This window comes from Oncorhynchus mykiss, chromosome 2, assembly GCF_057628025.1.
Source record: "Oncorhynchus mykiss isolate SJ-2025 chromosome 2, ASM5762802v1, whole genome shotgun sequence".
Lineage (NCBI taxonomy): Eukaryota > Metazoa > Chordata > Actinopteri > Salmoniformes > Salmonidae > Oncorhynchus > Oncorhynchus mykiss.
The window spans coordinates 21,837,501-21,864,659 of NC_143023.1; the positions used below are offsets into that span (position 1 = coordinate 21,837,501).

Consider the following 27,159-nt stretch of genomic DNA (forward strand, 5'->3'; position numbering starts at 1 on the left):
GATAAATGATCAGATGGTCATGTACAGGTAGAGATATTGGTGTGCAAAAGAACAGAAAAGTAAATAAATAAAAACAGTATGGGGATGAGGTAGGTAAATTGGGTGGGCTATTTACCGATAGACTATGTACAGCTGCAGCGATCGGTTAGCTGCTCAGATAGCAGATGTTTGAAGTTAGTGAGGGAGATAAAAGTCTCCAACTTCAGCGATTTTTGCAATTCGTTCCAGTCACAGGCAGCAGAGAACTGGAACGAAAGGCGGCCAAATGAGGTGTTGGCTTTAGGGATGATCAGTGAGATACACCTGCTGGAGCGCGTGCTACGGGTGGGTGTTGCCATCGTGACCAGTGAACTGAGATAAGGCGGAGCTTTACCTAGCATGGACTTGTAGATGACCTGGAGCCAGTGGGTCTGGCGACGAATATGTAGCGAGGGCCAGCCGACTAGAGCATGCAGGTCGCAGTGGTGGGTGGTATAAGGTGCTTTAGTAACAAAGCGGATGGCACTGTGATAAACTGCATCCATTTTGCTGAGTAGAGTATTGGAAGCTATTTTGTAGATGACATCGCCGAAGTCGAGGATCGGTAGGATAGTCAGTTTTACTAGGGTAAGTTTGGCGGCGTGAGTGAAGGAGGCTTTGTTGCGGAATAGAAAGCCGACTAGATTTGATTTTAGATTGGAGATGTTTGATATGAGTCTGGAAGGAGAGTTTACAGTCTAGCCAGACACCTAGGTACTTATAGATGTCCACATATTCTAGGTCGGAACCATCCAGGGTGGTGATGCTAGTCGGGCGTGCGGGTGCAGGCAGCGAACGGTTGAAAAGCATGCATTTGGTTTTACTAGTGTTTAAGAGCAGTTGGAGGCCACGGAAGGAGTGTTGTATGGCATTGAAGCTCGTTTGGAGATTAGATAGCACAGTGTCCAAGGAAGGGCCGGAAGTATACAGAATGGTGTCGTCTGCGTAGAGGTGGATCATGGAATCGCCCGCAGCAAGAGCAACATCATTGATATATACAGAGAAAAGAGTCGGCCCGAGAATTGAACCCTGTGGCACCCCCATAGAGACTGCCAGAGGACCGGACAACATGCCCTCCGATTTGACACACTGAACTCTGTCTGCAAAGTAGTTGGTGAACCAGGCAAGGCAGTCATTAGAAAAACCGAGGCCATCATCAACATCATCACTCCAGGAGTCTCAGCATAGTTGCTATCTTCTCATTTCCTCCTGTGTCTACTGATGAAGGCCACAACCATTAATTACATCCAAAGGTATTTTCTGAGTACTGCACTACGTGAGACCAAGTCCATTCCCATTCTAATGACAGTGTGTTTGTTTGGCCTGTTTGGCCTGTTGGCTCAGGCCCTAATGGTGCAAGAGACATCATTAAAATGACTTACAGATGTAATCCTTCTCCTTTTTCCCTCTCTCACCCCAAAATAACTCACTGTTAGATCCCCACAAGGATTAAATTCAATCGGAATCTCTCTTTCTCCTTCTCTCTCTTCGTGCTCTTTCTTTCACCCATTCTCACTAATTTCCTACTCAGGTTAAATGTTTCTCCCTGCACACACACCTTATGCATCTCATAACCTCTGACATCCTCTCATCCCTTGCCCTCTCTCCCTCGCTCATTCTCTCAGTAATTAAGGGGATACTGTTGGTAATTCTAATCATTTCTGGTCTCTGGCTCAAATGCTATCACCCAGGAAGCAAAAGTATGTTGAAAAGACAATAAGGTGTTGAGTGAAATGTTAAAATAAGTAATTTTTGCGGACATTGAAAATATGTATTTAAAATAGGTAAAATATATCTTATACGGACATCAAAAAGGTGCTTTAAATGGATGTCGAAAAGATGTCTTTTAAGAGATGTCTTAAATGGATGTCGAAAAGATGTATTTTAAGAGATGTCTTATATGGATGTCGAAAAGATGTCTTTTAAGAGATGTCTTAAATGGATGTCGAAAAGATGTCTTTTAAGAGATCTCTTATATGGATGTCGAAAAGATGTCTTTTAAGAGATCTCTTATATGGATGTCGAAAAGATGTCTTTTAAGAGATGTCTTATATGGATGTCGAAAATATGTCTTTTAAGAGATGTCTTAAATGTATGTCGAAAATATGTCTTTTAAGAGATCTCTTATATGGATGTCGAAAAGATGTCTTTTAAGAGATCTCTTATATGGATGTCGAAAAGATGTCTTTTAAGAGATGTCTTATATGGATGTCGAAAATATGTCTTTTAAGAGATGTCTTAAATGTATGTCGAAAATATGTCTTTTAAGAGATCTCTTATATGGATGTCGAAAAGATGTCTTTTAAGAGATGTCTTATATGGATGTCGAAAAGATGTCTTTTAAGAGATGTCTTAAATGCATGTGGAAAATATGTCTTTTAAGAGATGTCTTAAATGGATGTGGAAAAGATGTCTTTTAAGAGATGTCTTATATGGATGTCGAAAATATGTCTTTTAAGAGATGTCTTATATGGATGTCGAAAAGATGTCTTAAATGGATGTCGAAAAGATGTCTTTTAAGAGATCTCTTATATGGATGTCAAAAAGATGTCTTTTAAGAGATGTCTTATATGGATGTTGAAAAGACGTCTTATGTGGACATTTAAAAACATAACTTAACAACATTGAAAATATATTTTTCAGTCATTGATTCTATCCACAAATTTCAACTGCACATACAGTACCAGTCAAACGTTTGGACCCACGTACTGTAGACCGTCATTGTAAATAAGAATTTGTTCTTAATTGACTTGCCTAGTTAAATAAAAGGTTAAAAATAATACACAAAAAAATACAAAAATAAACCTACTCATTCAAGGGTTTTTCTTTATTTTTACTGGCCTCCACAATCACCTGACCTCAACCCAATTTAGATGGTTTGGGATGAGTCGGACTGCAGAGTGAAGGAAAAGCAGCCAACAAGTGCTCAGCATATGTGGGAACTCCTTCAAGACTGTTGAAAAAGCATTCCAGGTGAAGCTGGTTGAGAGAATGCCAAGAGTGTGCAAAGCTGTCATCAAGGCAAAGGATGGCTACTTTGAAGAATCTCAAATATAAAATATATTTTGATTTGTTTAACACTTATTTTGGTTATTACATGATTCCATATGTGTTATTTCATAGTGTTGATGTCCTCACTATTATTCTACAATGTAGAAATAAAAATAAAGACAAATCCTGGATATGTAGGTGCGTCCAACCGTTTGGCTGGTACTGTACATTCTCAATGAAGTAAGCATTATATCACAACAATATAGGAAAGAGGAGCCAACTGAAGACTGCAACAGAATATTTATTATTGAGCCAATCTGTCACATGCACTTATGTGAGCTTTTTCAAAAGCTTTAATACTGGCAGCAATGACATTCAACCAACAGAACACTTCAACTGCAATAACATTCTCAGTAACGGTAACAGATGTTTTTATTTTCTTGCTATAACTGTGATATGTTGTTGTTTATCTACCTTAGTTGAATGCACTGAATGTCAGTCGCTCTGGATAAGAGCGTCTGCTGTATGACCAAAGTGTAAAAGTTAAAACAAACATTATTCTAATGAGCTCCACCCCCAAACAAGTACAAATTTGGTCGGTGTGGACCATATCCAATCTGAAAGAATCATAGACGTCTAAGCAGTTTTACAAGTTTGAACATCACGTTACAGTATGGCAGATTAGTTAGGCAATAAGGCCCGAGGTGGTGTGGTATATGGCCAATATACCACGGCTAAGGGCTGTTCTTATGCACAACACAATGCAAAGTGCCTGGACACAGCACTTGGCCGTGGTATATTGGCCATATAACACAAACCCTGAGGTACCTTATTGCTATTATAAACGGGTTAACAATGTAATTAGAGCATTATATAAATAAATGTTGTCATACCCGTGGTATACCAATCAGGTATACCTGTCAGCCAATCAGCATTCAGGGCTCAAACCACCCAGTTTATAATACATTATAGAGCACAGTAGGGTATGGTACAGGACAGTCAAGTTTTTTTCAGTAGAGTAGGCCACAGTAGAGTTTAATTCAGTAGGGTACAGTAGAATACAGTAGAGTTTAATTCAGTAGAGTACAGTAGAATACAGTAGAGTTTAATTCAGTAGAGTACAGTAAAGTTTAATTTAGTAAAGTACAGTAGCGTTTCATTCAGTAGGGTACAGTAGAATACAGTAGAGTTTAATTCAGTAGAGTACAGTAGAATACAGTAAAGTTTAATTTAGTAAAGTACAGTAGCGTTTCATTCAGTAGGGTACAGTAGAATTTCATTCAGTAGAGTACAGTAGAATACAAAAGAGTTTAATTCAGTAGAGTACAGTAGAATACAGTAGAGTTTAATTCAGTAGAGTAGAATACAGTAGTTTCATTCAGTAGAGTACAGTAGAGTTTCATTCAGTAGAGTACAGTAGAATACAGTAGAGTTTCATTCAGTAAAGTACAGTACATTACAGTACAGTAAGGTAAAATCAGTAGAGTACAGTAGAATACAGTAGAGTTTCATTCAGTAAAGTACAGTACATTACAGTAAGGTAAAATCAGTAGAGTACAGTTTTGTTCAGTAGCGTAGACTACATTAGAGTACTGCACTATACTTTTATTTACTGTACACTGTACTCTGCTTTCCAAACTTGTGAAACATAGATGTCTATTATTGGTTTAGATTATTATTATTATTTTTTAAATCAACATCCATGGACGTTGAAATCAAGTCCGGGACAAATACAAACGTCCGAAAGACGTTACCTGACGGTAAATGCTTAGTGGGATCTGTCTCTTTTCTCCAACTGTTCCCCTCGCTCCCTCCAACCAATCTCTCTTTTCTCCCACTGTTCCCCTCCCTCCCTCCAACCAATCTCTCTTTTCTCCCACTGTTCCCCTCCCTCCCTCCAACCAATCTCTCTTTTCTCCCACTGTTCCCCTCCCTCCCTCCAACCAATCTCTCTTTTCTCGCACTGTTCCCCTCCCTCCCTCCAACCAATCTCTCTTTTCTCCCACTGTTCCCCTCCCTCCAACCAATGTCTCTTTTCTCCCACTGTTCCCCTCCCTCCCTCCAACCAATCTCTCTTTTCTCCAACTGTTCCCCTCCCTCCCTCCATTCTCTCTTTTCTCCCACTGTTCCCCTCCCTCCCTCCAACCAATGTCTCTTTTCTCCCACTGTTCCCCTCCCTCCCTCCCTCCAACCAATGTCTCTTTTCTCCCACTGTTCCCCTCCCTCCCTCCATTCTCTCTTTTCTCCCACTGTTCCCCTCCCTCCCTCCAACCAATCTCTATTTTCTCCCACTGTTCCCCTCCCTCCCTCCAACCAATGTCTCTTTTCTCCCACTGTTCCCCTCCCTCCCTCCAACCAATCTCTCTTTTCTCCCACTGTTCCCCTCCCTCCCTCCAACCAATCTCTCTTTTCTCCCACTGTTCCCCTCCCTCCCTCCAACCAATCTCTCTTTCCTTCATTCTTTCCTCTTTCCCCATCCATCCCCCATGGTCCATCCCCCATGGTTCATCCCCCATGGTTCATCCCCCATGGTTCATCCCCCATGGTTCATCCCCCATGGTTCATTCCCCTCATCCAACCCCACAAAGTCATTACACTCACCATTCCCTTCCACCTACACACACAACATCACTGCCAATATGCAGCCTATACCCACATATCTGTGTGTAAAAACATTGATCCCTCTCACCTTTCCCTCCTGCCCAGGCTTTTGCCCAGGCTTTTGCCCATGCTTCCCTAGGGGATTGTGTGTGTATGATCGTGTATGATCGTGTGTGATCGTGTGTGATCGTGTGTGTCCCGGGGACTGGTTAGCAGTGTGTGTGTTTAACAGCAGGGGAGCCAAGGCCTAATGGTGATGAATTGGGATAATAACGGATGCCTCTCCACTTCAAATAAAGTGGGTCACGTCTACGCAGCACAGATTAATCTCCACAGAGCTGCATCCACACCCATTACCCTCTCTGTTTTACTAACCATGGGACCAGTTGGTGTGTAGATACGTGTGTATGAGAGAGTTTACACGTGTGTGTGTGTGTGTGTGTGTCACAGCCAGTTCATTCATCCTCATCATTATCGGCGTCTTTATCATCGTTGGTGTAACCGTGGAAGAGACAGATGAGATGGAGAAACTGAGAAAAGTTGGACAGAGAAAACAGACATGGTAGCTGTCTAGCTGCAATTAGATCACTAAGGCCTCTCGCGCAGCACTCATCTATCCTCTGCCTGTCTCACTCTATCTATTCCTGTCCTCCATCCCAGAGATGTGGCTATTAAATAGAATTACATCTCTCCTGCATGTTTACATGGCGAGACACACACGACATAATTGAACGAAAGTCACTTCCAGATACAGCGCTCGTTAAATGTAAATATTGAATCTCGAAAGCAATAACAGGTTGAATTCAAGTAAAGCACGAGTATCTATGAACAGAAGACACTGTATCGCTGAAGGAGGCAGCGTGGTATGGAATAAAGCATTTGAATGAAATCGACTGACTGCACTACAGTGTGTATGTACTCTTCTATTGATCTCTAATGGTCAAACATTGTTTCATCCATGATCCAACGATGAACGTTCTGACGCAATGTGGTGAGTAGCAGTGAAAAGAGAAAACATTGAAAACTTACATTTGGGTTACTTTAATTTTGCAGATACATGCTATTACAGTTGAATGTACACCAGTCTTAACACCTGGACACACTGCAAATTACTAGTGCACCTTATTGTAAACCGTCCTTTTAGAGAGGTAGAGAGAGAGGTAGAGGTAGAGAAGTAGAGAGAGAAGTAGAGAGAGAGGTAGAGGTAGAAAGGTAGAGAGAGAGAAGTAGAGAGAGAGAGAGGTAGAGGTAGAGAGAGGTAGAGGTAGAGAGAGAGAGAGGTAGAGAGAGAGGTAGAGCGAGAGTAGAGCGAGAGAGGTAGAGGTAGAGAGAGAGGTAGAGCTAGAGAGGTAGAGAGAGGTAGAGGTAGAGAGGTAGAGGTAGAAAGAGAGAAGTAGAGGTAGAGAGGTAGAGAGAGAGAAAGGTAGAGAGAAAGAGAAAGAGAGGTAGAGGTAGAGAGAGAGAGGTAGAGAGGTAGAGAGAGAGAGGTAGAGGTAGAGAGGTAGAGAGAGAGGTAGAGGTAGAGAGAGAGGTAGAGAAAGAGAGGTAGATAGGTAGAGGTAGAGCGAGAGAGGTAGAGGTAGAGAGGTAGAGAGAGAGAGAACCCAGAGAGCCCATTTTCTTTTGTCGACTAAAGACAGTCATATTCTGTCCATTGTTTTCGGTTGGAAAAACAGCTTTGTTTGAAATCAGCTGAGCTAGCAACGGTCCAATCACACTGCCAATTACAGAGCATTGTGTTGCATGGTGATATTCTCTTTCCTTCCTGTAAAATAACAGTCATTAACCCAGACGCTACTAATAACGTTACCTGCCAACCGCCCCACCAAGCCTGTCCCATTCTGTCCTCTCGCCACTTTTAATTTCCTTCCTAAGCCTGTGTATTGATTCTATCCCTCCTATCTCCCCCATCCCCGTCCCCCTCCTCCTACCTCCCCGTCCCCCTCCTCCTACCTCCCCGTCCCCCTCCTCCTACCTCCGCGTCCCCGTCCTCCCCCATCCCCCCATCTCCCCCATCCCATCCATCCCCCCCCATCTCCCCCAATCTCCCCCATCCCCGTCCCCCTCCTCCTACCTCCCCCAATCTCCCCCATCCCCGTCTCCCCATCCCCCAATCTCCCTCCTCCTATCTCCCCTTATGCTTTTATTAATAATACAAAGCAATAACAAGTGTGTCACAACCTGAAATTTCACAAGAGCAATTAATAAGATGAATCTAAAGCCAGCAGACGTGTTTCCCACTCGCTTTACAGCTTTACCCCTCAGCCCACAGGGACCACCTCCTTCCTCCCTATCCCCCCCTCTCTCTGTCTTCCTCTCCTCACACCCACTGCCAAGTCCAACTTCTGAAAGAGGCCGGAGAGAGAGAGAGAGAGAGAGAGAGAGAGACAGAGGCTTGAAAAAAAAAAATGTTTTGTTACCGACACTGAGCAAAAGAAAGCTGTGGTGGTAAATTCTGAGGAAGAGGAGAGCAAGAGAGAAATATGGATAGGCTGAGAGATAAAGAGATGAATAAAAGATAGAGGGGAATAGATGAGATTGAAAGGTAGTTGGTGAGGGAGGTGAAATAGGGCGGATGTATTAAATCCACAGAAGTTAATCTCTTCCTGCCTTCTAAGCTCAGCTCATTTCAAAGATCCTTATGAATCCTGTACATGTAAATGCATAGGTGTGTGTGTGTGTGTGGGGGGGGGGTTAGGTTAAATGGAGCATCTCTGCATGGGCGAATATGTTTCGGGTAATTGCTCAGTTAATTGCTCATCACTAGTATATGAACCTGTGTGAGGGTGTAAGCATGTTCATGAACGAATGTATGTCTGCGTTCACATGAGTTTCTGTACCTATGTATTTTGCCTTGTGTGTGGATGTGTTTGTGCGCATGCACGTGTGTGAATGAGTGTGCACGTGTGTGAATGAGTGTGCACGTGTGTGAATGAGTGTGCACGTGTGTGAATGAGTGTGCACATGTGTGAATGAGTGTGCACGTGTGTGAATGAGTGTGCACGTGTGTGAAGGTGAAAGCGTAGTATAATATGTGTGTGAAAAATAAAAACAATTTATTTGTGTGATTTAGATTACAATGTGTGTGAGATTGTGGAGTGGAGTGTGAGTGTGAGTGAGTGAAAGAGAGAGAGAGAGAGAGAGAGAGGACCTGGGCATCTGAATGGCAGGGCTATGCAGTTAGGTACAGCTGTGTAATTGTCAGGGTGGCTGCAAGGCAGAGCTCCACTCTCCCACCCGCAGCCATTCACATCATTTCATGAGTGGTTGAGCACACCGTTAGCTGAGCACACCGTTAGCAGAGCACACCGTTAGCAGAGCACACCGTTAGCAGAGCACACACCGTTAGCAGAGCACACACCGTTGGCAGAGCACACCGTTAGCAGAGCACACCGTTAGCAGAGCACACCGTTAGCAGAGCACACCGTTAGCTGAGCACACCGTTAGCTGAGCACACCGTTAGCAGAGCACACCGTTAGCAGAGCACACCGTTAGCAGAGCACACCGTTAGCAGAGCACACCGTTAGCTGCAGCCCGTAGTGATTGCCTAGAGTGCTGAACGCTATAGGGCCCTCTTTCTTAATTGAACAACCCCCAAAAAAGATGCGTTGAGACAATGGCTGTGTGTGTGTGTGTGTGTGTGTGTGTGTGTGTGTGTGTGTGTGTGTGTGTGTGTGTGTGTGTGTGTGTAAGTGTGAGCGAGAGAAAGGAAAGTAATTGAGAGGATTGACACCTGATTGTGGGTTATATTAGTATTATATCTGTATATCTGTTATATCTGTATTCCCAGTCATGTGAAATTCATAGATCAGGGCCTAATCAATTTATTTCAATCAGCCCGATCGTTGAAATTGTTGCATGTTGCATTTATATTTTTGTTCAGTATAGATGGCCATATATAACAGATTAAGATCTAATATAAACAGAATGAAAGATGGAGTAGACGGGAGGAGAGGAAAGGAGAGAGAAAAGAGCCGTTGAGAAGGGAGGGAGGAAAGGAGAGAGAAAAGAGCCGTTGAGAAGGGAGGGAGGAAAGGAGAGAGAAAAGAGCCGTTGAGAAGGGAGGGAGGAAAGGAGAGAGAAAAGAGCCGTTGAGAAGGGAGGGAGGAAAGGAGAGAGAAAAGAGCCGTTGAGAAGGGAGGGAGGAAAGGAGAGAGAAAAGAGCCGTTGAGAAGGGAGGGAGGAAAGGAGAGAGAAAAGAGCCGTTGAGAAGGGAGGGAGGAAAGGAGAGAGAAAAGAGCCGTTGAGAAGGGAGGGAGGAAAGGAGAGAGAAAAGAGCCGTTGAGAAGGGAGGGAGGAAAGGAGAGAGAAAAGAGCCGTTGAGAAGGGAGGGAGGAAAGGAGAGAGAAAAGAGCCGTTGAGAAGGGAGGGAGGAAAGGAGAGAGAAAAGAGCCGTTGAGAAGGGAGGGAGGAAAGGAGAGAGAAAAGAGCTGTTGAGAAGGGAGGGAGGAAAGGAGAGAGAAAAGAGCCGTTGAGAAGGGAGGGAGGAAAGGGTAGAGGAAATAAAGACAGAAAAGTGTATCAGATCAGACAGATTGGTTGGTTTGTTTCTCCACAACATCATTCCGGTTTGGGCTGCGGAGAAAGATGAATTAAAAATGAATGTTTATAAACGGAGCTAAACTTCCCCTCTGCTGTAAATAAGAGCTTCCATCCGCTTTCATTCAGACTTAGCGGATAGAGGAGATGGAGAGAAAGATGGATGGGGAGAAAGCAGGAGAGGAAAAGAGGGGTTGGTTGGAAGCGAGGGAGTATAGGAGAGGTAAATGAAAGCAGAGGGATGGAGGTATATAGGGTCTCAAAAGGGAATGCCAATGGGGGAAATATCTAATTTGAGAAGTGCAGCACAGCACAGGAAAATGCAGAGTTCAGCAAGCCCTGTGCAAGAGAGATGTGGAGGGTAAGCTAGAGCAACTGCAAAATAGAAAGAGAGAGAGGGAGAGTGTGAGAGAAAGAGAGAGAGAGACAGAGAGAGACAGAGAGAAACAGAGAGGGACAGAGAGAGAGAGAAACAAAGAGAGAGAGACAGAGAGAAAGAGAGAGAAACAAAGAGAGAGAAACAAAGAGAGAGAGAGAGAAAGAGAGAGAAAGAGAGAGAAACAGAGAGAGAGAGAAAGAAAGAGATCCAAAATAAAACAATAACATAGACAGGGAAAAGACAAAGAGGGCTGCAAAACACATTTTCTCTATGCAAATGAGGAGGGAAAGCAACACCACAGGCGTTGATGCTGGCCACCTGGGCCCAGTCAAACCTTCCCAACACACCTGGCCATCACATCCCTGTATCCCAGGGTCAGAATCAGAGAGGGGAGGAGGGAGAGAGTGTGGCGGGGGGAGAGATCGGGGAGACGATGGAGGATGGCGGCCAAGAGATCAATCACCAAACAGTGGGGCTACCGAGGTAGCAAACGTCCCCCTGCCGAAATCTGTCTGCCCTCCTTCCCTCCCTCATTCCCTTTTAACTGGGGAGCCTGTATCCTGCTGATCGGCTCTGATTCAACCATTGTGCGGCTGCTAAATACACACACCACTGCCTGATGATTGAGGTGTGTGTGTGTGTGTGTGTGTGTGTGTGTGTGTGTGTGTGTGTGTGTGTGGCTATTGTCACAGAAGTGCACTGCTGGGATGGAGATGGACTGACAAGGGGAGGGGATAGAGAGGTGGCAATGAAAGCTATTGACAGTCTGTGGTGAGTACACACAATACCACTTAATCACTTCTGGGCCTTCGCCACTCTGGGGTAGGGGTGTGTGTGTGTGTGTGTGTGTGTGTGTGTGTGTGTGTGTGTGTGTGTGTGTGTGTGTGTGTGTGTGTGTGTGTGTGTGTGAGTGAGTGAGTGAGTGAGTGAGTGAAAGAGATAGAGACATTGAAATAATGAGGGGGAAAAGAGAGGGATTCATGTAAATGAAAAAAAGAAAAGACATGAAAAGAGAGAAACAGGTTCTGAACGAGGACAAAGGGAAGAGAAAGGTATGCCAAGCTACAAGGAAAACAGAGAGAAAGGTATGCCAAGCTACAAGGAAAACAGAGAGAAAGGTATGCCAAGCTACAAGGAAAACAGAGAGAAAGGTATGCCAAGCTACAAGGAAAACAGAGAGAAAGGTATGCCAAGCTACAAGGAAAACAGAGAGAAAGGTATGCCAAGCTACAAGGAAAACAGAGAGAAAGGTATGCCAAGCTACAAGGAAAACAGAGAGAAAGAAGATGGGTTTAAGTACATTGACGAGCTGCACCAGGTGTGTTCCTCCCGTCTGATACATCATCCTTAGAAGCTCATCAGAAAAGGCCCGTATGTGGCCTGACATTTGAACTGTGCAGAGAAAATTTCAGCCCAAACTAATTCAAGTAAATTCTTCAGCAAAATCCAAGGTCTCTCCGGGAGAGTGTGTGTGTGTGTGTGTGTGTGTGTGTCCTCCACAGTGCCTGCCACATTGCAAAATGATTTATCCATCACCCATCTTTGGGGATCAACCTGGTTTTTAATTACCAATGTTTTATGTTTGTTTTTAATTTTCTGTGTAAGCCCATTAATCACGTTCCCCTCAACACCACTCAAATCCATCTCCACAAGCCATGGAATTGCATATAAAAGTAGGCCAGACTTAGTGGAGGGACTTCTACATGATCTGATCAACAAAAAGGTCACAGTAGGACATTTTGGGGGCAACACTATCTGCCATCATGGATCTTTGACACTAAATGCAAGGGCATTGTATTGTTTCACACTGAGTGCTAAGCTATTGTGGAGAGAGGAGACCAGTACACATAACAGGCCTATAACAAGGCGTGTCCATGGAACAGACATGAATACCAACTAGAATACCAGTCCCTTCGTGGACTCTTTCCATTGAAATCCATTGGCCACAACAAGCCTGTTCATTTTCATTTTCCATTTCCCCAACAAGGCAGAGTAGGCAACCGTTCCAATGTTCTGCCTGTGGTTCTGGCTGTGCTGACTAACGTCCATATCTGGGACCTCTCTGTCGAATCACCTCAATATCAATGGCTGGCTCGCTGTTAGGCTGTGTGACTGTCCTGTCCTGTTCTGCCAGACAGAGAGAGAGGCTAGGGAGAGGAGAGAGCCCAGGCACGTCTGTTAGGCTGTGTGACTGTCCTGTCCTGTTCTGCCAGACAGAGAGAGAGGCTAGGGAGAAGAGAGGGCCCAGGCCCGTCTGTTAGGCTGTGTGACTGTCCTGTCCTGCCAGACAGAGAGAGAGGCTAGGGAGAGGGCCCAGGCGTGTCTGCAGAGGGGTTGGGTTAAATGCCGAAGACACATTTCAGTTGAAGGCATTCAGTTGTACAACTGACTAGGTATCCTCCTTTCCCTTTCCCATTACACCCTCTCAGATGAACATGGAGATATCAGCATCTTCAGCCACACAGGACCGTCTGAGAGGCTGCATCCAGCCACACAGGACTGTCTCTGAGAGGCTGCATCCAGCCACACAGGACCGTCTCTGAGAGGCTGCATCCAGCCACACAGGACCGTCTCTGAGAGGCTGCATCCAGCCACACAGGACCGTCTCTGAGAGGCTGCATCCAGCCACAGAGGACCGTCTCTGAGAGGCTGCATCCAGCCACACAGGACCGTCTCTGAGAGGCTGCATCCAGCCACACAGGACTGTCTCTGAGAGGCTGCATCCAGCCACACAGGACCGTCTCTGAGAGGCTGCATCCAGCCACAGAGCCAGGCAGCGGTACATCTATCACTCCATGCACCACTGCAAACTACAGAGAGCCCAGAGAACAGCACACCACACTCACTGAAATGAGGTGAATCCAGCTCTACCTGCTTATCACCTTCTAACCATCCTGACAAACGAGTCCTTAGTGACAGACTCAACAAGCACTAACCCGTCTTCAAGGTCGCTGGTGCTTGGCCGTTTTCTTAGCGCCGGCCGCGCTTCTCAGAGCGTAACAGTCTCTCCCTTTAAAAAAGGAGAGTTCCACTGTGAGGTGAGATCATCTCTTCCCATCGGAGCCAGAGATCCTTTCTTCCCTCTGCGCAGGTGGCCCGCACCGCTTTGTTTTCTCATCCAAAGGACTGCATGAATTGATGATCTTATGAATCTGTAAAAAGCCCTGCAAATCATCTCGGTAAATCTCCCCGCAGCAACATTTAGCACCTCACTGGAGTCTCTCCCTCTCTGGCCCCTCTCCCCTCTCTTTCTTCTGGAACGCTTAGGGGTCTTTAAGTGTGGCGAACTTTCCGAGGATTGTTTTCATATCCTGGTAATTAATTGCCCCTAATTAATGGTGGTTTACGGTTTACTAATGAAGCGGATCAAAGCTCACTCCTGACACTAAAGCTGTTGTCTCAGGCTGAGAGAGAGAGTTGGGTGTGGTTCATGAGATAAAAAGCGATGCTACTGTAGAGAGGTTCCAGGGGTGTGTGTCAACAATGAGGTCGGCTTGGTTTCGGTTGTGATTATATGGGTTGAATGCTATAACACAGGATCTAACAATTAATAGAAGTCCCATGATGGTAGTGACTGCCCATTACTGATGATCAACTATTAACCATAATTTATTCAAATTACTTTACTAAAATATTATTATCAATTCGCTGTTAATAAACAAAAAAATAACTGAAATTTTGATTTTTCGGCTCAGCACTAGTCAACAATTATCTGGCCTCCCTCCAGAACCATATTGCTCAATCTTGTGTATTTGATCTAGTGGCAGCAGTTATCCTTTTCACTGAATCTAGCAATCAACAGACATGCTTGTTGTTGAAAGAGCATATGGGACAGCTCAGATAAACAAAGCATCACTGTTGGTAACAGCTAATAATGACAAGCCCACTGAGAAACTTTCTTCTGCAACTCCCCCACTTCAAACACACATTAGGAGCCAAACAACTCATTATCGCCATTATCGTAATTAGCTGGCCAGAATAAGGAACATAATCCGTCTGGAATATCAATGTTTCATCCAAGTCCTAAAAAACTCCTTTCATCAAGACAAAAAAACAACCGCAGCCAACGGGCAGATTCACAGTAGATATGAGTCTGCACTGAGACGGGGGGCATTGGGAGACATTCTAAGACGGTGACCTCATCGCAGACCTTTTCAAACGTGTTGTAGTGACCTTTAAATACGTTAGTCTGATTTCCCTTCAAGAATGACTAAACAAGCCGATCGGCACGTGTTTTTCTGTTGCTCATTAGAGAAATGAGATTTCAGTTTTGGAGTTGTGTTTCTTGACCGATTCCGCTTTTGGTTAATGATGTTTGTCCCCCATGAGACACTGTAGACACGGAAGCCTATTTCACTTCCCTCAAAATCCCCAGAATGAATGTAAGAGAACTCAAGAGATCTGTAATTAATCTGGACATTTTTGCAGAGGATGTTTTCATTGCACAATTTTACATCTAACTAAGGTGTTCTGTGCAGTATTTCTCAAGTAAAAACATGTGAGACGGGTTGTCTCATGTAAACAAAGTCAGAGCTGCTGGGCAGGACTGTCTCACTGTCTATGCTATTGGATAGAGAGTAATCACCACAGCTGTTCACCCTATGTTAGTGGGCCAATGGACATCGTCAAACCAAAACCCAACCTTCATTTACCCGTTGTGATGCTCCGATGTTCCAAACTCTGATTTAGACAAGGCTGACTTCATGACTCATATCGGTGCCCCATACGCCGTTTTAAAAAGCAACAAATATCTTTGAAAGGCAGTCTTTAAGAGAGAAAGAGAGAAAGACTGAACATTTCCAGAGCTCATCAAGACATCCCATAATTAAGAATTAGAATTCCTGGTAAATGGCAAGCTGCTGAATGGCTGTGTGTGTGTCTGTGTGTGTTACGGAGGGGGTTCAGGGAGGGTTCTGAGAAGGTCATTTCAAGAGGAAATCTTAGTCATTTGAAGAGGGGGGTGGGGGGGTTAATACTGAAAGCTGAGTACTACTGTGCTGTTCTACACACTATGTAAGTGGGAGCATAGCGACCTGAGAGAATGACAGACAACAGTCTATGTCATTGTGTGTGTGTGTGTGTTGTATAGAATGAGCTCATGGCCTCTTTTCTCTGCGTAGTCTACACAGCACCCACTCCTCTCTACATGGCCATCGTGTCTCTCTCCCACTCCTCTTTCCACTCTGCAGCTTTGGATCTCTGTACATTGCCTGTGGTCACACCTCTGTTCTTAATCTCTCCACCTCTTTCTACTTCTCTTCCTCCAGATTTACACCTCTCGAGTGGCTAGATGTTCTTTACCATTCGGCCATCAGATTTTCCACCAATGCTCCTTATAGGACACATCACTGCACTCTACACTCTTCTGTAAACTGGTCATCTCTGTATACCCGTTGCAAGACCCACTGGTTGATGCATATTTATAAAACCTTCTTAGGCCTCACTCCCCCCTATCTGAGATATCTACTGCAGCCCTCATCCTCCTCATACAACACCCGTTCTGCCATTCACATTATGTTAAAGGTACCCAAAGCACACACATCGTTGAGTCGCTCGTCTTTTCAGTTCACTGCAGCTAGCGACTGGAACGAGCTGCAACAAACATTCAAACTGGACAGTTTTATCTCAATCTCTTCATTCAAAGACTCAATCATGGACACTCTTACTGACAGTTGTGACTGCTTCGCGTGATGTATTGTTGTCTCTACCTTCTTGCCCTTTGTGCTGTTGTCTGTGCCCAATAATGTTTGTACCCTGTTTTGTGCTGCTACCATGTTGTGCTGCTGCCATGTTGTGCTGCTACCATGTTGTGCTGCTACCATGTTGTTGTCATGTTGTGTTGCTACCATGCTGTTGTCATGTGTTGCTGCCATGCTATGTTGTTGTCTTAGGTCTCTCTTCATGTGGTGTTGTGTTGTCTCTCTTGTCGTGATGTGTGTTTTGTCCTATCTTTTTATTTCATTTATTTTTAATCCCAGCCCCTGCAGGAGGCCTTTTGGTAGTCTGTCATTGTAAATAAAAATGTGTTCTTAACTGACTTGCCTGGTTAAACAAAAGTTCAATAAAAATAAAAAGGCTCTGGCAGATTCATCTTCCTTGTCTTTCTCCACCCTTCCATTTTCAACTCCAAATCCTGCAATCATTCACTCGTTTGTTGGACTCCTCTCTCCGTCTCTCACCCCGACTCTCAGCCGGTCCGCTCCACTGGTCTGTGACGTACGCTCAGGGCTCCTTCCCTCCTTTCCCAGCTTTCCTCTTTCCCAGGCCCAGCAAGCAGCAATATACACTCTCCTCTTTCTCCTCTCTTATCACCCTCTCCCTTCCCAGCATAAACCACCTCCAACAGAGCCGGACTTCAGGGGGACTGGTCTGCTTGTCATGCCCTGCTGAGGAAGCCTCACCTGGGCTAATCTCTGTCTCTCTCATCCCCCTGACCCTGGAGGAGCCCCTAATATAGCCCATTCAAAATCTGTACTCAGACTGTACTCATGAGCTAACGATGGGACAGTATTAGCCCCATTACACTGTTGTGCCTTACACTCCAATGTAAGATGGCTAACCACTCATCACAGGTAATTTGAAGTGTGTGCATGTGTCTGTGTGTGTGTGAGCGGGCGTGCTTCGGTCTGCTTCTCTCTTCATCCTCATCAAGCAATGGGAGGCATGTATTAGCTCCGTTGCTCAAGCAGCACCCAGGTTTCAACACTCCAATTTGAGACGGGTGGCCTTTCAGTTCAATCAGCTCCTATCATCCAATCAAGGCTGGCGAGGGCTCTAACGCCGTCTGAGTGGGTACAATCACTGTGGTTACAGTGTTACCGGGGGCCTTCCATCCCGCTGTGTTAGTGCCAGGCCAGAGTCATCCGGGAGTCACGGAGACAGGTGTCAGCAGGGTGGAACAGGGTGTTAAACAAGCAAGGGGGGCAAAGGGGAGGGGGGCGGTGTTTACCCAGAATCATGGCAACAAAGTCCTCAATAGGAAGGAATGTTCACCCCTGTGACTTCCCCTTCTTCAAGCTCTATATCCTGTTTTCTCTTTAGTCCTGTTTCTCTCTCTCTTTCCCACTCCCTAGTTCTCTCATTGTCCCTGTTTCTTGCTATTGTTGAATTCAATTCCGATGTCCTTCACATAAGAGTGTGGCGCACATAGAACACACAGCAGTAGCATCTATACTACACAAGGTGTCAAGCGATGGTGAAGTGGGAATCGATGATCTGATTTCACAGTCTCAACAGCAAAACAGACACACAGACAGCGGTAAGGAACATAAAGAGCACCGGCCAAGAGGCAGAAGGTCAGAACATACAGAAGGACAGAGGTAAGGAACATAAAGAGCACCGGCCCAAGAGGCAGAAGGTCAGAACATACAGAAGGACAGAGGTAAGGAACATAAAGAGCACCGGCCCAAGAGGCAGAAGGTCAGAACATACAGAAGGACAGAGGTAAGGAACATAAAGAGCACCGGCCCAAGAGGCAGAAGGTCAGAACATACAGAAGGACAGAGGTAAGGAACATAAAGAGCACCGGCCCAAGAGGCAGAAGGTCAGAACATACAGAAGGACAGAGGTAAGGAACATAAAGAGCACCGGCCCAAGAGACAGAAGGTCAGAACATACAGAGGGACATGAGAAAAGGCTGTCAGTTTACTGACCAAGAAGCTGGGGAGGAGAGAGGAGCAGACACTCAGCGGGAGATTAAACAACAGATTGATTGACAGGCTGAGAGAGCCAGAAAATAAGGATGTCCTTGACATCTCCTCTTCACCATAACATCTTCCCAGAGAAGTTGGTGGAAAGCCAATTACTCAGACATAGACTTGTCATAAGGACAGCTTAGGTAAATCACCGTTATTATTAGCATGTTTAGCACTCTCTGAGGAGATGTCAATTATTCTAAATGACCTTCCGCTTTAAACAATAAAGTCAATATATATGTATATATATACAGTGCCTTGCGAAAGTATTCGGCCCCCTTGAACTTTGCGACCTTTTGCCACATTTCAGGCTTCAAACATAAAGATATAAAACTGTATTTTTTTGTGAAGAATCAACAACAAGTGGGACACAATCATTAAGTGGAACGACATTTATTGGATATTTCAAACTTTTTTAACAAATCAAAAACTGAAAAATTGGGCGTGCTAAATTATTCAGCCCCTTTACTTTCAGTGCAGCAAACTCTCTCCAGAAGTTCAGTGAGGATCTCTGAATGATCCAATGTTGACCTAAATGACTAATGATGATAAATACAATCCACCTGTGTGTAATCAAGTCTCCGTATAAATGCACCTGCACTGTGATAGTCTCAGAGGTCCGTTAAAAGCGCAGAGAGCATCATGAAGAACAAGGAACACACCAGGCAGGTCCGAGATACTGTTGTGAAGAAGTTTAAAGCCGGATTTGGATACAAAAAGATTTCTGAAGCTTTAAACATCCCAAGGAGCACTGTGCAAGAGATAATATTGAAATGGAAGGAGTATCAGACCACTGCAAATCTACCAAGACCTGGCCGTCCCTCTAAACTTTCAGCTCATACAAGGAGAAGATTGATCAGAGATGCAGCCAAGAGGCCCATGATCACTCTGGATGAACTGCAGAGATCTACAGCTGAGGTGGGAGACTCTGTCCATAGGACAACAATCAGTCGTATATTGCACAAATCTGGCCTTTATGGAAGAGTGGCAAGAAGAAAGCCATTTCTTAAAGATATCCATAAAAAGTGTTGTTTAAAGTTTGCCACAAGCCACCTGGGAGACACACCAAACATGTGGAAGAAGGTGCTCTGGTCAGATGAAACCAAAATTGAACTTTTTGGCAACAATGCAAAACGTTATGTTTGGCGTAAAAGCAACACAGCTGAACACACCATCCCCACTGTCAAACATGGTGGTGGCAGCATCATGGTTTGGGCCTGCTTTTCTTCAGCAGGGACAGGGAGGATGGTTAAAATTGATGGGAAGATGGATGGAGCCAAATACAGGACCATCCTGGAAGAAAACATGATGGAGTCTGCAAAAGACCTGAGACTGGGACGGAGATTTGTCTTCCAACAAGACAATGATCCAAAACATAAAGCAAAATCTACAATGGAATGGTTCAAAAATAAACATATCCAGGTGTTAGAATAGCCAAGTCAAAGTCCAGACCTGAATCCAATCGAGAATCTGTGGAAAGAACTGAAAACTGCTGTTCACAAATGCTCTCCATCCAACCTCACTGAGCTCGAGCTGTTTTGCAAGGAGGAATGGGAAAAAATGTCAGTCTCTCGATGTGCAAAACTGATAGAGACATACCCCAAGCGACTTACAGCTGTAATCGCAGCAAAAGGTGTTGCTACAAAGTATTAACTTAAGGGGGCTGAATATTTTTGCACGCCCAATTTTTCAGTTTTTGATTTGTTAAAAAAGTTTGAAATATCCAATAAATGTCGTTCCACTTCATGATTGTGTCCCACTTGTTGTTGATTCTTCACAAAAAAATACAGTTTTATATCTTTATGTTTGAAGCCTGAAATGTGGCAAAAGGTCGCAAAGTTCAAGGGGGCCGAATACTTTCGCAAGGCACTGTATATTTTTAATAATCCCTCACAAATCCAGATTTTTTATTTTGTTGGACTGAAAAGAAACAAATGAGATATCCGACTAAAATCATCAACATGGTTGCCTTCTGCCTTTCCATTGCCAGTGTCCACAATCTATTTATATCCTGTCGACTTCTCACTGCGGACAGATCAGCTACTGTAAGTAGTAAACAGGAAGTGAACTATGGCATGTGACCGACGGCCAAGACTGATAGAGGCCAAGTCATCTCAATACTCTCAAAGTGGCTTCCTCTCTTCCTCTCCTTCCCTCCCTCTGCAGTCTGCACTGACATTGATGAGCTAGACATTCCTGATGGGCTTCTACCATGTTGCTTTCACATATCCTGTGTCTTCTGATCAGTGTGCAGAGGAAGAGAGAAAAGACTAAGAGGAATATACTTAAGACTTGAGATATTGCCCATATTTCCATAGCTCCATTGTTATGGATGAGACGGTGGGCTAGTTGGAAATGAGAGAATCATTACAGTTAAATGCATCACCTGCACTACAGTCAGCTAGGAAATCTTCAATCCATGAGTAATGGAACCATAAAACCAAAGGAGGGAAGAATAAAACTCACCCACATTACGCTCCGTAACTCACTCTCTCTCTCGTTCACCGTTGTGACTTTGTGAAAAGCGACACACTCAAATGTGTTTATGAGTTGATCCCTTCAGTGTTCCGTAGTGCAGAAGACAGAGCTTCTGTTTTGACAGCAGATAGCCTTAAAACTAAATCAGCTTATCAAACTGCTGTGATACTGCCGTGCCAGGCTGAATACAAAACAAACCTGAGGATCGCCCCAATCATGTTGACTTGACGGGCACGCCAGCACCGTATGCCAACGTTTGATTTTCCCATTGTGTAGTCCCACTAGAGAGGAATCATGAAATAAGGATGTATTACAGAGAAATGCCAACATTGGCATCGCTCAAGAACTTTATTATGGCACTTCTGTGAGAAGAGGAGGACGTTCCACTATTTTAATTCAATTGTCGACAACCTTATTTTATTTGGAGTAGAATTATCAAAGGTTTGGATCAAAGGATAAAATCTTGGCTTACGCTGAAGACTTCTTCGATGCATTAAAGAACAAAGTGGTGAGCTGAACTAGTGATTCCGGCGTAATCTAGAAGAAAGCACAAGTGAATCCTGCTCTGACATGATGCAAACTATGCCTGACAAGCATAAAAAAAACAGCTCAGGCTGACAGTGTCTTGCGTAATCACTCATCTTCTCGCATTAGACAGTAACCTGATCAAACTGTGTCAGCTGTCCTCTGAAGTTGCAGTGTGTGTGTACATGCCTGCTTCCCTATATGTTAGTGTGTTTAAGGCAGAATAAGACGGTGACTCACACCGACATTGATTTATACTCGGTGCATGTGGATGTGTACGTGCACACCGACAATAATTGGTATTCAAATCTTCTCCCCCCGAGTCCATCCAATTGCTACCGTTTTTCAAACGCCAGGGTCTTTAGCAGATCCATGGCCCAGATGCATGATGACAAGGGGTTCAAACAGATGGCTCTCATTGCATGCAGTCACATAAACAAATGGAGGTGATTAAATGCCCAGAGGTGATAGGAGCAGCAGTAATAGCAGACGGGCTGGGGTGCAGTGTGGTGGTAGTGGTGCTGGTAGCAGCAGAGGTGGCATTAGCAGTATTACAGTGAGGGGAAAAAAGTATTTTGATCCACTGCTGATTTTGTACGTTTGCCCACTGACAAAGAAATGATCAGTCTATAATTTTAATGGAAGGTTTATTTGAACAATGAGAGACAGAATAACAACAACAAAAAACAGAAAAACGCATGTCAATAATGTTATAAATTGATTTGCATTTTAATGAGGGAAATAAGTGTTTGAGCCCCTCTCAATCAGAAAGATTTCTGGCTCCCAGGTGTCTTTTATACAGGTAACGAGCTAAGATTAGGAGCACACTCTTAAAGGGAGTACTCCTAATCTCAGCTTGTTACCTGTATAAAAGATACCTGTCCACAGAAGCAATCAATCAGATTCCAAACTCTCCACCATGGCCAAGACCAAAGAGCTCTCCAAGGATGTCAGGGACAAGATTGTAGACCTACACAAGGCTGGAATGGGCTACAAGACCATCGCCAAGCAGCTTGGTGAGAAGGTGACAACAGTTGGTGCGATTATTCTCAAATGGAAGAAACACGAAAGAACTGTCAATCTCCCTCGGCCTGGGGCTCCATGCAAGATCTCACCTCGTGGAGTTGCAATGATCATGAGAACGATGAGAAATCAGTTCAGAACTTGTTAGGTGAGAATTATCTGTTAATTGAATGATTAGAATATTCCGCCCTGAAACATAGAATTGTATGGAAGTGATTAGAATGTATAAAATCATAATCAATAAATGTGTAGTCCAAGTCAGAATTAGGGTAAAGACAATATGTCTTTATGGTATTATAAACACAGACTGTCTGAGCTTGGTGCCGACCTGACTAGAGATTGGGAGAGAACCGGGAGTATGTGTCAAGAACAAGGTCACAAAGCTCCCGCGGCTAGGTAGCAGGACATGTGTGTGCGTATGGCTGTGTGAATGTGTGTGAATGTGTGTGTATGTGTGTGTGTGTGTGTGTGTGTGTGTGTGTGTATGGCTGTGTGAATGTGTGGGCTTGAGAAGTCAGTATAAAATGAATTGTTTTGTATTCTTGACTTTAGAACGTTCTCTGAATAAACTGTACTAACCTTTTGTATAAGCTGAGTCTTTGACTCATTATTATTATACCCATGGTCTAACAAACCTCTGGGATTGGTCAGAGCTATTGGTTGATAGTTATTATCATTGGGATTGGAAATTATCTTATCAGAACTACATGGAAGGATCTTGTCAATGATCTCAAGGCAGCTGGGGCCATAGTCACCAAGAAAACAATTGGTAACACACTACGCCGTGAAGGACTGAAATCCTGCAGCGCCCGCAAGGTCCCCCTGCTCAAAAAAGCACATATACATGACCGTCTGAAGTTTGCCAATGAACATTTGAATGATTCAGAGGACAACTGGGTGAAAGTGTTGTGGTCAGATGAGACCAAAATGAAGCTCTTTGGCATCAACTCAAAGCGCCGTGTTTGGAGGAGAAGGAATGTTGCCTATGACCCCAAGAACACCATCCCCACCGTCAAACATGGAGGTGGAAACATTATGCTTTGGGGGTGTTTTTCTGCTAACAGGACAGGACAACTTCACCGCATCAAAGGTACGATGGACGGGGCCATGTACCTCCTTCCCTCAGCCAGGGCATTGAAAACGGGTCGTGAATGGGTATTCCAGCATTACAATGACCCAAGGCAACAAAGGAGTGGCTCAAGAAGAAGCACATTATAAGGTCCTGGAGTCACCTAGCCAGTCTCCAGACCTTAATCCCATAGAAAATCTGTGGAGGGAGCTGAAGGTTCGAGTTGCCAAACGTCAGTCTCAAAACCTTAATGACTTGGAGAAGATCTGCAAAGAGGAGTGGGACAAAATCCCTCCTGAGATGTGTGCAAACCTGGTGGCCAACTACAAGAAACGTCTGACCTCTGTAATTGCCAACAAGGGTTTTGCCACCAAGTACTAAGTCATGTTTTGCAGAGGGGTCAAATACTTATTTCCCTCATTAAAATGCAAATCAATTTATAACATTTTTGACATGCGTTTTCTGTATTTTTTTGTTGTTATTCTGTCTCTCACTGTTCAAATAAACCTACCATTAAAATTATAGACTGATCATTTCTTTGTCAGTGGGCAAACGTACAAAATCAGCAGGGGATCAAATACTTTTTCCCCTCACTGTAGGAGCTCTGCAGTATGGCAACTAGCTCGGCCTCCGACCGCAAGGCACTACTGAGGGTAGTGTGTACGGCTCAGTACATCACTGGGGCCAAGCTTCTGCCATCCAGGACCACTATACCAGTCGGTGTCAGAGGAAGGCCCTAAAAATGATCAAAGACTCCAGCCACCCTAGTCATATAATGTTCTCTCTGCTACCGCACAGCAAGCGGTACCAGAGCACCAAGTCTAGGTCCAAAAGGCTTCTTAACAGCTTCTACCCCCAAGCCATAAAACTCCTGAACATCTAATCAAATGGCTAACTGGACCATTTGCATTGCCCCCCCCCCCCCCCCCCCGGACTAACATTGACTCTGTACCAGCACCTCCTGTATATAGCCAAGCTATTGTTCTTTTACTGTTGCTCTTTAATTATTTTGTACTTTTATTCCTTTTTTTAAAATGTATTTTTCTTAAAACAGCATTGTTGGTTAAGGGCTTGTAAGTAAGCATTTCACTGTAAGGTCAGTGTTGTGTTTGGCACATGTGACAAATAACATTTGATTTGATTTGCTCTGGGGATGCTCTGGCAGTTTGGCCTGCAGCTGTAGCGGATCACCCACACACACACACACACCAGAACCCCGATACAGAGCTCTCAGTGTGTGTGTGTGTGTGTCCCTCAGGCTTGCCCAGCAGACACGCGCTGTGAAGTCCTCCTTGCCTCTGCTTTGCTTCATCATCTCTCTCTCTCTCTCCCCATCGCTTTCTGTCCCTCTCTTTCTCCTCCTCTTAGGTAGCCATCTCTGGCTGCCTCCCTGTCTTTACATCACTCTGTCTATTCATCCATCCAATCAATCCGTCCATCTCACTCTCTGCCACAGTCAGAGGGCCTCTCTTTTTCTCCCTTCCCCTCGTCTCCCTCCTCCATCTCCCCTTTAAATTAGTTTTCTTGATTTCCATCCTGATTTGCATGATGAAGGGGTGTTGAAAACCAGCCATCTCTCCAGCTCCATCTCCTCACTGCCGCTCTGCCTCTCCTCCAACGCCCTCTTTCTATCGCTCTCCTCCATCTCCCTACCCCATTCCAGCTCCCCATAAACTTGACCACGTTACATGTCATGATTCCTTACACCCCTCGGCTGACTCCCCACCCCCCCAGCCCTGTCACTGGCTTGATTAATGACAGTGATCACCAACCAGGCCCCAGCCAAGGCAGCCTGCAGCTCTGACAAAACCCTGCACAGTAAGCAGCACAAACACCTTTCTCTCTTACTCCAGTAAAGGATACATGCACATACAGTAACACACTCATGCATATAACATCATTCTCTCTCTCCCTCTCTTGGCTATAGAGCAGCAGCTGTGGAATACATACATAGGGGTAACATAGGAAAGACTCATGTTTCTTCAACAGTAGACATCATCGGCAGGCACAGCATCGCTCTGTGACAATACACACAGTATGGAAGCAAGATATTAACCCATTCACTGCCTTGCTAGAAGCATAATCAATATTACTGAATATAAAGACATCAGCCTACACTACAGCGTAATATAACTTAGTAATAGCTCATGGGTACTATATGGGAACCTATAAAACAAGACTATCCACACAACCCACTTCTAATTCCTGTGTTAGAATCATGAGAATTGTAACTCATTCTAATAAACATTGATGCAGGCTGAGCTAAAGCAATTCCTCTCGGATACAAACAGATGGCAAAACCAAAGCCATGCAGTAAAAAGAGCAAGTTGTCTTGGAGATGACATTAATCCATATCTCCAGTGTGCAGCACATGCACTTCTCATGGGATGGTGAGCATGAAATAGGCTGTCCCTATGGGAACCGAACGGAACAGGTTGGGACTATCCCTAGGTAAAGACATACATGGGAGAGAGGACAATAGTAGCCTCCAGCACTGCCTAAGGGTGCCTGGCTGGCTTTTATGATCATTCTGCAATACAACACTTATAGATATCAGACCAGCTGATAAGGTGTTGAGAACTCAAAGCTTCCAGAACACATCATGTGGAGAATGTCAGAAAATTCGTAGTAATCTATCAGACGAACATGAGGCTAGGGATACTGGGCTAGCACACTGCGACTATCTGTCCCCAGAACCCAGGCATCAAAATGACTCTGCCGAGGACGCTGTCAGCAGTGACTGACTGGACAGAGAATGTGTGGTAGTAGTGGGATTCTCTGCTCTGCTGCGGTATTTGTTATGAGCAGGCATGTGGCTGAATCGATATTCACACTGTGCGGTTACATAGCCTATGCGCATGGCGCGCACAGTCGTATATCTAGCTATACAATCCCAACTATGTTCTGTCGATACAAATGATGAAGTGGAAGATGTATAGGTTACGGCGTATGATGGCGATGCAATGTACAATTAAATGTCATATAAGATCGGAACACTGGCCAAAAGGTACAATGGTGGCAATGGCTTTTACTTTTGTTTTCAATATGGGGTCGTAACAACGCATGTCTGCATATAATACTACCTGTCCAAACACAGAAAATAAAGCATGCTACCATGTAGCATCAATATATCGATGTGTAGGTGAAACATCAACGATGTGTGTTCAATGAGATACAGACCTCATCCGTCTTAAAAAGCTTCACAGACCACATGAGGCGCGTAATCGCATATGCACAATCACCACTGTCCCAGGCAGGCTGCGGGCAGTCCTATCCACTGACAAAATATATAATTTACATGACGAAATAGCCTGCGGTGCATGTTTAGGTTATTGTCACGCACTCCTTTCCACTTGAATAGTCAACAAAGGTCAGTGCAAGTCCCTACAGAAAGTATGAATCTCTCGTTTCTGAGTCTTTCTTAACCAGCGGATAGCCCATTCTTTATATCATTCCCAAATAGAAAACGTTCTTACCTGTCCCCACAAGAGATAGCAAAGTGATGACAGACAAGGGAACGCAGTAGTTCCACACCGCCGTAAATGCCATCGTTGATAGTCCCGCTGATCTCTTTTTGATATTCCTCTTCCTTGGAGAAATCAAAGTGACGTGAACCTGCAGGTTCACCCGCGAATAAAGCCTGGAGTGTGTCTGGTTCTGTTTAATAACATTCGCTGGGGTCTTTTTACATACAAAAAAACTGCATACTACTAGACACATACACCCATTTTTTTCTCGTTGACGTGAATAAACGACCGTGGTTTGGACAGTTTTTCTTGGTTACTTAAATATATTTAAAAGCAGGCAGAGAGGGCGGGACTCGGAACTGTTCTCTGACCAAT

The 27,159-nt window shown here is 44.5% G+C and overlaps 1 protein-coding gene across 4 annotated transcripts in view; it reads right to left on the reverse strand.

Annotated features, from left to right (window-relative positions):
* Positions 1 to 27,159, reverse strand: part of cadm4 (cell adhesion molecule 4) — a 217,318-nt gene extending 190,159 nt beyond the window's left edge. For 2 of the 4 annotated variants that reach the window (XM_090192769.1, XM_090192772.1), the window contains exon 1: positions 26,794 to 27,159. In XM_090192769.1, coding sequence (XP_090048895.1) covers positions 26,794 to 27,037 — 244 coding nt within the window. In that variant the 5' untranslated portion in view covers positions 27,038 to 27,159. The remainder of the gene's footprint in view (positions 1 to 26,793) is intronic. The other 2 variants (XM_090192783.1, XM_036942466.2) reach the window with 2 other exon arrangements.